We start from the raw sequence: 13844 nt of genomic DNA, 5'->3' as shown, positions 1-13844 counted from the left end.
TGGGTCCCAATATAAGGACCTTCTCATCTCCAAAATTCCAAAGCGCTCACCTGATCTTTGACTCCCAGGTCTCTTGGTGTGGCCTACTTGAGTAGTATGTATTCTCTAACCTGCACTTGTTGCTTTGTACCAGCATTCCCAGTATCTGTGCCTTATTATCTGATCTGCTGTTGTCCACTGTCCCTGCACAAACATCTAAAACCATTCTTCTTTTTACGGGGATGGAAGGAGGGCTTTTGATGCACTCAATTAATTCCCTTCCTCAGTGGTTTTCCTATTGTGACCCTGAGCAAGAACATGATAAATTTCTTTGGGGAAGAGGCTCAAGACATCTTCCTTCCCCTCTTGTCAGCTGTAAAGCTAGAATGGAAACTGTCTGATGGTTATCAGAAATTCACTTAATCACATGAAGATCTCATCTAAAAATAAAAGCCAAATACACGTTTCTTTGTTTTTGCGTATATTTACAATATAAATATTAATTTGTTTTCAAAGTACATTTTTTTTAACAATTTGCAAAGTCATCTAGCATGGGACAGCAATTTAATGTAAAGCTTCTGTAGTAGCAATTAAGGAAAAATAGAACTGTTTTGGGAGTAAGGAGTTCTAGAAGGAATATGAATGGGCATAATGATCTGAATTTGCAAAGGGAACGTGAAGCAGCTTAGTCCACGTTGCACTGCCAAAAACAGCATGTTACAGGACTAGTATGTGAGATAGCAACCAGGATGGGATATTGTAAAAACTAAACCTTGGAGATATAAAAAGTACACATGCTTGCATAGTGCGTTAATCTTAAAGAAGCTCAACATTTCATTCTCATTTTCAATAAATTAAATGAATAGTACTTAAAACACATCACACACAAAATTAAAGACTTGTGCATATATTTTGGATTTCAACATTAATGTCAAAAATACATAGTATGATTTTACATAGGATTTGTGCTACATTAGAACACTAGAGACAAACATCACTTGAGTATTAAGGAAAACATTAAATATTAAATAACTGAGAAATAAAATGTGTAAACACTAATCTAATTGGGGAAGGGGGGGTTGCTATTGCAACATGTCCAATGAAGTGGTTTCAACAGTACAAAATGGATTAGGACATGAGTGTTTCCAGTCTACTTGGAATATGTGGATCTCATTCCAGGAATCCTTTAATAAAAACTGGTCCAGGATAACAGGAGAGGATCCACCCTCCTGGATGTTAATTGGTGCACTCCGTTCTATGCTAATTTTTACTTTCAAACTTGGGTACTGAGCGAACGCTTTAAATTGTCACTCCTTATCAACATCTTGGTGAAAACTGAGGGTTTGTTGGCGATTCAGTGTAAGATTTGAGTTCATACGCAGCACCGCTATCAACTTCCATTGACTTTCTAGAGAACAGGAGCCGTACATCTCTATGGAGGTAGATCTTTCCAGATTTAGAACTCTGGAACCTAAACAAACAAAAAGATGCATTATTTCAGGGAATGAGTCTTTAAAATAAAGTTCAGTAAATTTTGAAAACAAGAAGGAGTCTTGCTACCAATATTAAGAGTAACTGTTTAACAAGATACTTAGTCTTACATTGCTAAAGTATGTGCTGCTATTTAAGTGCCTCTTCCTTACTATTCCCTAAACATCCCATACTCCCTTTCCTTCTTACAATGTCAGAGGTATTTTTTTATTTACATAATCTCTACATCCCATGTGGGGTTCAAACTCATGACCCTGAGATCAAGAGTCACATGTTCCTCTGACTGAACCAGCCAGGTGCCCCAGAGATGTTTCTTATTTCTATAAAGCTTGTTTCACATGTGATCCTTTTTTTTTAAATCTCTGACACCATAACACATGCACTTTCCCTTATCTACAATGTCAAGTTTCAGTTCATATCAGTCAATTATACTACTTTTGGGCTTTGCAGCCCTAGCATCTTTCAGTCACACAGACTGCCTTATTTCATATAACTTGTCCTCCCCCAATTGTGAGTACATTAAAATGGATTCCACACTTGAGAAGTCACCACAGAAAATAATCAACTATTGAGGACAATTACTCCTATCATCAGTAATGGCTAGCTAATAAAGCCTAATCATCATTAAAAAGACAAAAATTTGTAGTGAAATGAAAATGGTTATCAATACTGTATATGGAACTGTATCTGGCAGACAGTCAAACATATCCTTTTGTGCTAATCTCTCTGGTTTACCCTTTGCATAGCAGAAATACTCTTTGGGTGTATGAATTTTACTCCTAAATTAGCTGAAAAATCTGGTGGCCAGTTTTATGTGAGCTGAATGCCAGCTCACTCTTTCAATCTGTCTGAAGTTTTTTCACCTTCTCAATCTGAAGGAGAAAAATGAGAGCTTTGGGAAGTATACCATACTCATACATATATATGGTATACTTCCCAAAGAGGTTTCTTTACAGCATTTAAAGGATCTAATCACTCTGTGGGGATTATATAAAAGCTGGGGTAGTTCATGTTTACTTTTGAGAATGTTGGTTATTTATGGCGGTTAAACTTCAAGAGGAATGGTATCAAATGGAAGTTTAGAGAGAGTTGAATCTTATCCTAGCTTGGGCTGGGATCTATTCTTATAGTCTGCTATTTCATACCATTTCTCTTTTTAAAAAAGTCTTCAGAGTCTGTTTTCAGATTTTCATTTTCACAATCTGTATACATTTCACATTAGGCTCATCTCAGGTAGTGTAGAGTTGGGTTTAAAAACATTGCTCCAGTTCAACATGTCCTTAGCATGTAGAACACCAGACAGAAGACCCCAGGATAAGCAGTACTATGTGGGAACCCATTAATAGACTTTTTCAAGTATGGGGTTAAGTGGACAGCTCTGTCTTCATGTACTCCTGATGACCACAAGGCAGATCTCTTGAAAAAAAGCTGGCAGTCACCATTAGCAGCAGATTAAAGAGGTCTTCTGCCTGCACCCTGGATGAGAGGTGCCTCCTCCTCATGAATAGGATCTTTGAAGTAAGGAGTTAGGCTAAAATGAATTACTGTCACTGATGTGGTTAAGAACTTACTATAAATAGCATCTGAAAATTACCAAGAACAAAGTTACAGGCAAAAGACTATTCAGCTCTCTCCCAACCAACAGATTTGCTCATTGCCTGAGAACTGCACTAGGATTTCAGGGCCACAACCTTACCTCAGGATACTGGCAACATAGACCTCAAGGGCAAACAAATGGTTTTTCAAAATCTAGTGCTGTGACCTGGGTAGTACAAGTTAGAGGAAAGGTATTTCTGATGGAATTACCAGAATATAAACTCTATGAGAAAAGAGATTTTCACACTGCTGTTCCTTAGTACCCAGAAACATACTCAACACATAAATATTTGTTGAATGAATAAATGAGGGTTAAAAACTTCCCTGCCCGATACAGTAGCCACTAGCGACATGTGGCTACTGAGCACTTGAAATGTGGCTAGTTCAAACTGAGTTGCCCTGTTAGTATAAAACCTATACTTGATTTCAAATATTTAGTGCAATAAAAGAACATAGAATAACTCATTCATAATTTTTATGTTGATTATATATTCAAATTACAACATTTGGGTATGTTGGGTTAAAGGAAATATATTAATCTTTCCTGTTTCCTTTTTAAAAATTTTTTTATTTCAGAGAGAGTGTGAGTGGGGAAATGGGGGTAGAGAGGGAGAGGGAGAGGGAGAGAGAGACAGAGATTATTAGGTGGCTCCATGCTGTGCTGAGCAGCAGCCTGATGCAGGGCTTGATCCCATGACCCCTGGGATCATGACCTGAACTGAAATCAAGGTTGGACACTCAACTGACAGAGCCATTCAGGCACCCCAATCTTTCCTGTTTCTTATTTTTTTCTATCACTTTATTTTTATTATTTTTAAATTTTTTAAATACTTATTTATTATTGAGAGAGAGAGACAGGGCACAAGCAGGAGGCACAGAGAGAGGGACACCCAGAACCCAAAGCAGGCTCCAAGCTGTCAGCACAGAACCCAACGGGGGACTTGAACTCATGAACCATGGGATCATGACCTGAGCCGAAGTCAGACATTTAACCAACTGAGCCCCCCAGGCACCCCTCTTAACAACTTTTTTTTTTTTAATGTGGCTACTATAAAATACAGAACTACATATACAGTTCATATTACAATATTTTAAAGATTTTATTTTTAAGTAATCTCTACACCCAACATTAGGCTCGAACTCACAACCCTGAGATCAAGAGTGTCATCCATGCTCTACAGACTGACCCAGCCAGGCGCCCCCGTATTACAATTCCATTGAACAGCATTGATTTAGAAAATGTGCTTCACTGCCCCAGATATGTCAGAATTTGTTTTGATATAAAATATTTTACATTACATAGCTATAAATGAAAACTTCCTTAATTCAACAAGTAACAATGAATGAAGGAAGATATGCTCTGTGTTTTCTGCATCTTGGCATATGAAAAGTTTCCAAATTAAGCAAATTCCAAGGGGGCACTGGTCTAGAGTGACACATGTTAAAATAAACAAAAAAATTTGGAGTTGTTCTTCTGAAGTAACATGTTTTCATATTTATTTGAAACATTACCTCAGATGTATGAGGTAGCGCAATAACCGTTCTTCTGTATGTCGGATGTTCTCTTTATTAACACTTCTCTTCATTTCTTGTTTAACAGGTACAGAAAAAGTTCTTTGTCGTAGGAATGTCTGATGATTAGCTGGCATATCTCGTAAGTCATATATCACAACAAACATCTTCACCACAGTCTTATTAGGGTTAAATAAGGTCTGAAGAAACAATATAAAAATTATTCTTAAAAAAGTGATTTATTGAGTTGATGCAAAATAATTGTGCCAATAATAAAATAGACTTTTTAATAAGAAGTTAATCCCACTGGATATAATTTAGTTTTGGGAACTAAAGTTAATAACATTTTATAAGTTTATGAAAAGATAATCACTATTTTAAAAAATGGTTCAATTTATTTCCTGTAACAAATCAAAATATTTAGTCACAAATTTCATATTAGACAATATAAACTTTTACTCTTTGTTCAGATTTTTACAAATGCTTCCACTAAAGTAGGCAAAATACACCCTTACTGGATTAAAAAATTCCAGTTCACTTATTTCAAACATTAGCTTTATTAAAGTGTGTCAACCCCAAAGTACTCAAAACAGAATGTTAATTTTCATCACATTTTGATCATAAGTAAATAGAAATTGTTTTAAAATAAAAAAGCTAGGTAAAACTAGACTTTTTGGTATACTAGGTATGTATAGTTACTATAAAATTAAAAACATGTTCTAAAAAAAGAGACTTTTTCTTATTTGGAAATTTTTCCAAGTTTAGAAAATAAGGTGTATTATTAGTTACCAAGTAGACTAAATAATACTTCATGTTCTCACAGTTGGATTCGTTTCGAAAACTGTAGTGTAAAATCATCAATATTATAATAGACCAAAATATGTATCCTTAGTTAAGACTGAATTAAATTCAATTGATACTTGGCTATTAATAACCAGAGGAATATTATTTTTTAAAGTACTAATTTTTAAACAAGATCCCAAGCTGCTGATCTGACTTTAACCAAATTACCAACACATCAATAGGTAACTTGGTGCCCGTGCTTTCAGAAGCTCATCCGTGGCACTGGACATCACTCACTGAATCAAAATGAGAAATATATCAATATTATGATCCAACTTTTGAAATCTAGTGAGTCTTAAGATTAAGGCTAATACATTCAACAACCACAACAACTAGCAAGCTAAAAGTTCAAACCATGTTTATAAATAATTAAACTATATAAGGAATGAAAGACACACCTAAATTTCAGATTTAAAATTAATCATTAAAGTTGGTAGTCCTCAAACAAAGGGGTATGAACGTGCTGCCTTGGGATTTATGCCTCATTATTATGACAACTGATAGCTAGCTTTTCCATGCTTTCACATGAACTACATAGCCAAGGGCAAGAAAACAAGATGATTATCACTCTTTTTAGTTCAAGAAATCCATTTAACATAAAAGTCTTACTTTAATATGCAATGATTCTTCCTCAGTGAAATTATATATATATATTGCAATATATATACTGCACACAAATGTATCACATAATACCATGTTTCATCCCTGTGTGATGTGAACTAAGCAAATGTACAGAAAACTCCTTGCTGTATTTGAACAATAGTGATGAGTAAAAGTGGTCTGGTGAAGCATTGATCACATTGAGGCCAAAAGGCATAAAAAGGCTTGTTGAATTAGACCAGATCCTGAGTATAAGGAACTTAGCTAGACTTTTTGATTTTTTTTTTTAATTTCAACTTTCTTGAGGTATAACTGACAAATATCAGTTAGATTCTTGTCAGTCTGCTAGAGCCAGCTTTATAATATACTTTTGGGCATGTAAGATTATCCTGGGTCTGACTTAGAGATGAACCCAATTGTAAACTGGTCTTGATATCAAATTACTCTTCTGAAAAACCAAGACCAACGATGATGAAGGATTGCTTTGGGCTCAAGGAATTCTCCTGAGCCAAAACTAGATCAACAGCTACACCAAAAGGAAAGATGCCTTCTCTGCCCTCACATCTGTCAGACTACATTTCTACTTGGTGTAACCATTTTAGTAGGTTAATTTAGAAATTATTACACCAGGGATAATATAATTTTGTTTCCCAAGTTTTCCTGCCAAAGCAATACTAGCATTTGAGGTTTCCTTTTAAATAGGTCAATCTCAGTCTGACTAACTATATTAAATAGAAGGAACTAGTAAAGTTCTAATTACATTGAAAACAGCTCTATTTAAGTTACGTAAACTGTCATATACTATTTTTCTAAAGCATTCACCTTGATTAGATTATTAATGTTTTCCTTTTATGGAGGTCCCCACATGGCCATTCCTGGGGCAGAGAGCAGGGAAACTCCAAAGAAAGCTGCAGCCCCACTGTTACTTACCAAAGTTGTTGCAGCAGCAGTAGCAGGAGAAAGGGCTAAGTTCTATATGTATGTGAGAGAATGATTATTGCAATTGTAGACTATAAAACACATACCACTTGTATTGTTCCTGAAGGAGGTACTCGATAACCCCTTTTACCAAGGGACTCTAAAGTAATCACACCCTTGAAATAAAAGAAGACAAATTGAGTACAAACTGATGCATATGTATATGAAAGGCTAAAATAAGTATAATAAATTATGTAACTACTAAAATTTTAGAATTCTATTTGTATGCAAAAACATTCCCATCAATAGATACATTCTGAGTATGAAATATTGAGGGTCCCACCCAAAAGGAAACAATTTACTGTTCTTCCTGCAGATGTTGAAATAAATAACATTACACTGTTTGAAATTTCCATTAAGATATACAATATAGAAGTTCCTTAAAAAGGAAATACAGTTAGAAGACAGGATTATTTTCTTGTATCATGTGGAAAGAGAGAAATGAAAAAGCAACTAATTTATTGTTCTTTGGACATACAAAAAGTAAAGAATGCAGAAGGGTCTAAGTCTTAGCCAATAGTGAAGTAAATTCTTTAGTCAGTGAGTTAAATTACATATATGCATTTCTGACTAGAGGTAGACCAGCATAATCGGCATCACCTACAAACTTGTTAGAAATGCACAATTTATGGCTTCTCCCTAGATCTATCAAATCAGAGCTGTAGTTGTAAGATCCTCCAGATGATACCATATGTACATTAAAGTTTAAGAAGTACTATACTTCCCTATATTAGAGAACATAATTTTCTGAGAAGGATGTTCTAATCACTACAGAAACCCAAACAACGGGAAGCACGTATAAATTAAAACAAGGAAAGCTAGGGCGCCTGGATGGCGCAGTCGGTTAAGCGTCCGACTTCAGCCAGGTCACGATCTCGCGGTCCGTGAGTTCGAGCCCCGCGTCAGGCTCTGGGCTGATGGCTCGGAGCCTGGAGCCTGTTTCCGATTCTGTGTCTCCCTCTCTCTCTGCCCCTCCCCCGTTCATGCTCTGTCTCTCTCTGTCCCAAAAATAAATAAAAAATGTTGAAAAAAAAAAAATTTAAAAAAAAAAAAAAAAAAAAAAAAAAAAAAAAAACAAACAAGGAAAGCTAGAATTGAATATATGCAAGTTTCTGGAGAACTAAGATGACCAAACGACCACAGGTGGTAACTGTGATATTTAATTCTTAGAAAGGGGGCTGTTTCATTGGTTTTAACTGGGGAAATAGTTTCGAGTAGTTAAGTAGAATAAATGCATGCTCTGCATTTCATATCCCATCATTTTACATTGTACATGACCAGACATGTCAACTGAAGTAAATATAAAACAGGACTGTCCCATCAGACATTTTTGCTGGATTTGTAACAAAGACCAGGGTTGGTGGGTAAAAAGAAAAAGTGCACAAAGGTGAAAAGGAAAGCCAGACTCTGCTATGTGAATCAAATGCCATCCTTAGACTGTTAAATTAACATATTAATATTAGGAAATGTTTGTGGAAATGGGCACTGAAAGGACATATGTTGTTCTTGTCTAATGTGATTTACCACGTGGTCATTTAAAGCATAAAAACAGCATATTAACAAACTGCATCTCTAACCAAAATAATAATGAAGCTTTAACAATTTCTTATGATCTGCTTTATGTGAAAAAAGCTGTGGCATATAATGCCCCTCTTCTTCCTAGTTTCAGGAAAAAAAAGTAAAATATATCCAAATAATAGCTACCTTTCATAATAGCACTGCTATAGGCAATACATTACTGTTCTTTCCTTGCCTCCTTCCCCTAAATACGTATAAGAAAACTGGTGGGGCAAAAACTACTACTACCAAGCCTATGCTTATTTCCTTTGATACATACAATTCTAATAGTTTTCAGAACATGGTAGCAACAATTAAATCAATTTATAAAGAGAGTATGTGTATTTTTAAAACTTTATAGGTTAAGCCAACACTTTACAACCATCTCTAAGCAACGTAAGATCAGTAGGGGCACTAGCAAATTACGAATTTTAGACAGAAATTGGGAAATTATTTGGAATTTTATTATTATTGTAATTTTAAATAACTTAATTATTTAATAATTATTTTTAATAATTAAATTTTAGTTGGTCAGAATATTCATGTTTCTACCCATAAAAGTTACTGTACTTATTGTATTTATTTTTTTAAGGTTTATTTATTTATTTTGAGACAGAGAGAAAGCACAAGCAGGGGAGGGGTCAGAGAGAGAGGGAGAAAGGTGGGGAGAGAGACAAAATCCCAAGCAGCCTTCCTCTGTCAGTGCAGAGTCCACTGTGGGGCTCAATCCTACCACCCTGAGCCAACGCTTAACCAACTGAGCCACCCAGGTGCCCCAAAAGTTATTTTATTTAACATAAAGAAGAAAAATACATTTTGTCTGGTATTTAAGGATGGAAAAGAAAGATGAAGATAAACAGAATTAAAATCTTACACAAAAACTCCACAAATTACTCTACTATAGAGAATATGCACGCAGTAAGTAAAACTGAAAGAAGTTTATCTTAATTTGGTGAATTACAAATAGAGAAAGATAACATATGGTCTTGTTAATCTGATGATAATTGAAGTCGTACCATGAATTTACCACTGGCATGCCTTCTTTAGACCATTCTACCTGGTTCCACCATTCAATAGTTTCTAAACAGTGACATGTTGTTATGTAACAGTTGGAGAACATTTTTACCAGTGATACCCAAATTGGAGAGAGATATCATGTGGCTTTTTGAGTTAATCTTTAAGGAATTATTTCATGAAAAGTCCTGTACCAGTTATATATCACAAAAACAGAATTTTCTGTACATAATATTATCTTTTGTGAGTCATTTGTATTATTTGTGATGAGAGGTCCTAAGGTAACAAGTAGGAATTTGGTATCTCAGTTCTGCTGGTCTGTGATATATATTATCAAAATGTGATCAGTCCTTTAAAAACACACTAAACTACAAGAATGTAAATAAGATTCCCTAAATAAATATGATTAATTTTATTAATTTATAGTAGGAAAGATTTGTGGTCTAAGATTTGGACTGGGTCATTTGCAAAAGGAACCCATTCCTAATGAATAAACTAACTTAGAAAAAATTTAATTACAAAATGGAAAGTTTACTGAAGAATATTATCAAAGAAAAGTAAGTCAGGGATTCTTTAATGTTTGTTTATTTTTGAGAGAAAGAGAGAGAGAGGGAGGGAGACAGGGAGGGAGGGAGGGAGGGAGGGAGGGAGGGGAGGGGAGGGAGAGGGGCAGAGAGAGGGAGACAAAGGATTTGAAGCAGGCTCTGGGCTGTCAGCCCAATGCTGGGCTCAAACTCACAAGCCCTGAGATCTATGGCCTGAGCCGAAGTTGGATGCTTAACTGAGTAAGTCAGGGATTCTTAAAGGACAGACAAACTCAACTCAATAACCTGATTTCATACTCTTTCTGGTATCTATTCAAAAGTTATAACCATTTGTGTGTACTTTCTAGAGTGACAAAACTCTTTATCATTTAATCCTATCTTTTTAGTTGTCAACCAAGGTCAAGATTAATGCTGTTCTACTCTTTAAAAAGCATAGTTCAAATTCTCTCTTCCTTGTGAATTTCACTCAAAAATATTTATTTGAGCTGATTTCAGTCATTCACTCTTTTATCTTGTTTCTAACCCACCTTAATGGTCATTGGGGGCTTTGTACATTAATGACAGATTACAATAAATGAGCAGACACCATTATGTTTTCTCATTCGAAGTATGAAACACTGATCAGGCTCTTCATTTTACTCTTAAAATGGAGTAAGGCTAAAACAACTTTCCTTAAGCAAACGGGGCCAACAATGAGTAGGCTATATTTAAGTCCCTAAAAATGTATAACTTCCTTTCCTTTGTTGTCTATTACATAGATTTCTCGTTTCACAACCTTTAGTTCTTTCTTGAAAATCTAGAAGGTTGTGGAGAAGGATATTAGAGGAAGCAATTGGGCCATGTGGGAAGCTAGAAAATTCAAATTGCAAGGCCAGGGCTGTACATTTCTGTAACTATAGCAATCTGTATTTCTCAAAGTAAGACCTAACATGAAAACACAGATGTGACCCCTTATTTGAGACCATTACTGTAAACTATGTATAGACTTGCAGGGTTAGCCACTTCTCTTTCTTTGTCTTTTGTAAAAGGGCTGATACCAAACATGCACCAAAACTCAGTATCATTTTTGCAGTTAAAGGCTTATTTTATCTCAAGTGATCAGAATAAAAAAATGGGAAAGACGCAATCATGGGATCATTGAGTCAAAACTGTGCTTTTACTTAGCTATCCTACTCTCCACTAGAACATTAGTGTGGAAAACAGAAATAGCTAGTATTCTAAACAACTCTAGGATTAGAAAAAAATGGTCTCGAAACAAACAGCATAAAGAGAGTGAAAGAGTCTCACAGAAGACTTAATAACTCACCAAATCTTTACCTAAATCTTCCTGAAATGAGGATCACATGTGAAGGCAACACTTATGGGACCAGAGTATACAGTAAGTACTTGAGAATTTGTCGTCTGAATTCAGCAAGATATGAAATCATAGTGTCACTAATAAAAGTTTTATCATGTTTTTTAATCACATAGAAACAAGTAAATTTTCAGCAGATCCTCAAATGCAAAAGAGGATATTTGTTGTTAGAGCTAGCTCAGAAAGAAGTTGTGAGATAACATGTCAGTACTTTTGTTTCTATTCAGCCTTCAGTTTTCTCTTAGGAAATGCTTTATGTTTTCAAGTATTACCACAAAGCAGTATTAAATTTCTTTAAATTTAAAGACACTTGCGATTTAATTGGTTGATTTTAGCAGACAGAGACAATTTTTTAAAATACTTGCCATATAAGGAGAGGGAGCATTATCATCTGAAACACTGTAGAATGACACTTCAACTGGAAGAGTCAAATGTGTGGGGCAGAAAATACCACTTGCCCCGACCTCAGCAGTAAAACCATCAACAATGCCAAGAGGATCTAAACGATAGTTCAAGACAGACTCCTGGAAGACAAAATAAATTTTAAGAAACAAATTTTAGAAGTTAACACATTCATTTCTTTTTTCATTTAAATAAAAACATTACTATGATTTCTGGTACCAAAAAAATAGTTGCTACTCAAACAGAATCCAACAATATGTTAAAAAAATCATTTCTCACTATCAAGTGGGATTTATTCCAGGAATGCAAGAATGGTTCAGTATTTGAAAATCAATAAACAGGATAGTCACTTCAATAAGAAAAAAGATAAAAATTATATGATCATTTCAACAGATGCAGAAAAAGCATTTGATAAAGTACAATATCTATTCATAATAAAATCCCTCAGCAAAGTAGGTTTAGAGGGAACATACCTTAACACAATTAAGGCCTTAAATAAAAACCCACAGCTAAAATCATACTCAGTGGGGAAAAACTGAGAGCTTTTCCCCTAAGATCACAAACAAGACAAGGGTGTTCACTTTGAAGTCCTAGCAACAGCAATCAGACAATAAAAAGAAAAAAAAGGAATCCAGATTGGTAAGGAAAAAGTAAAATTATCACTCTATGCAGATGACATGATCCTATATTTAGAAAACCCTAAAGACTCCACCAAAAAAACTACTAGAACTGATAAATGAATTCAGTAAAGTCTCAGGATACAAAATCAGTGTGCAGAAATCTGTTCCATGTCTATATACTAATAAGGAAGCAGGAGAAAGAGAAATTCAGAAAACAATCCTACTTAAAATTGTACCAGAAATAGTAAGATACCTAGGAATAAACCTAATCAAAGAGGTAAAAAGACCTATACTCTGAAAACTATAAAACAATGATGAAATAAATTAAAGAGGACACACAAGAAATGAAAAGATATTATATGCTCATGGATTGGAAGAGCAAATATAGTTAAAATTTCTATATTACCCAAAGACATCTGCATATTTAATGCAACTGCTATCAAAATAACAACAGCATTTTTCACAGAACTAGAGAAAAAATACTAAAATTTATATGGAGCCCTAGAAGACCCCAAATGACAAGAGAAATTTTTTAAAGTTTATTTTAAGAAAGAGTGCAAGCAGGGGAGGGGCAGAAAGGGGAAGAGAGAGAGAATCCCAAGCAGGCTCCACACTATCCGTGTGGAGCCCGATGTTGACTCAAACCCATGAACTGTGAGATCATAACCTGAGTGGAAATCAAAAGTTGGACACTTAACTGACTGAGTCACCCAGGTACCCCAACCAGAGCAATTTTGAAAAAGAAAAGCAAAGCTGGAGACATCCTAATTCCAGACTTCAAGTTATATTACAAAGCTGTAGTCATCAATATAGTATGATACTGGCACAAAAATAGACACAATAGATCAATAGAACAGAATAGAAAACCCAGAAATAAACCCCCAACTATATGGTCAATTAATCTTTGACAAGGGAAGAAAGAAAATCCAGTGGGAAAAAGACAGTCTGTTCAACAAATGGTGTTGAGAAAACTAGACAGCTACATATGAAAGAATTAAAGTGGACCACTTCCTTACATCATACACAAAAATAATTCAAAATGGATTCAAGACCTAAATGTGAGACACCTAAAACCATAAAAATACTGGAAGAGAGCACAAGCAGTAATGTCCCTGATGTCAGCCACAGCAATATTTTTCTAAATATGTCTCCTGAGACACGGGAAATAAAAGCAAAAATAAACTATTAGGGCTACATCAAAATAAAAAACTTCCACACAGCGAAGAAAACAATCAACAAACCTAAAAGGTAACTTAATGAGAGAAGATATTTGCATACGACATATATGATAAAGGATTAGTATCCAAAATATACAAAGAGCTCACACAACTCAACACCCCCAAAAAAATAATC

The 13844-nt window shown here is 35.0% G+C and overlaps 1 protein-coding gene across 8 annotated transcripts in view; it reads right to left on the bottom strand.

The window, feature by feature from the left end:
• Window positions 1–870: 870 nt before the first annotated feature.
• The window catches only part of FAM214A (family with sequence similarity 214 member A), a 115458-nt gene continuing 102484 nt past the window's right edge, over window positions 871–13844 (bottom strand). For 7 of the 8 annotated variants that reach the window (XM_042988820.1, XM_042988821.1, XM_042988818.1 and 4 more), the window contains exons 10-13: window positions 11835–11993; window positions 7047–7115; window positions 4579–4778; window positions 871–1450 (exon numbers count right to left, since the gene is read on the bottom strand). In XM_042988820.1, coding sequence (XP_042844754.1) covers window positions 1297–1450; window positions 4579–4778; window positions 7047–7115; window positions 11835–11993 — 582 coding nt within the window. In that variant the 3' untranslated portion in view covers window positions 871–1296. Of the gene's footprint in view, window positions 1451–4578; window positions 4779–6951; window positions 7116–11834; window positions 11994–13844 lie in introns of those variants that run through there. The other variant, XR_006218627.1, reaches the window with a different exon arrangement.

The sequence above is a fragment of the Panthera tigris genome, chromosome B3 (genome assembly GCF_018350195.1).
Source record: "Panthera tigris isolate Pti1 chromosome B3, P.tigris_Pti1_mat1.1, whole genome shotgun sequence".
In the NCBI taxonomy this organism is placed as follows: Eukaryota; Metazoa; Chordata; class Mammalia; order Carnivora; family Felidae; genus Panthera; species Panthera tigris.
Note: the sequence above shows the minus strand (reverse complement) of the source record. Positions and strands in the feature narration are given on the sequence as shown.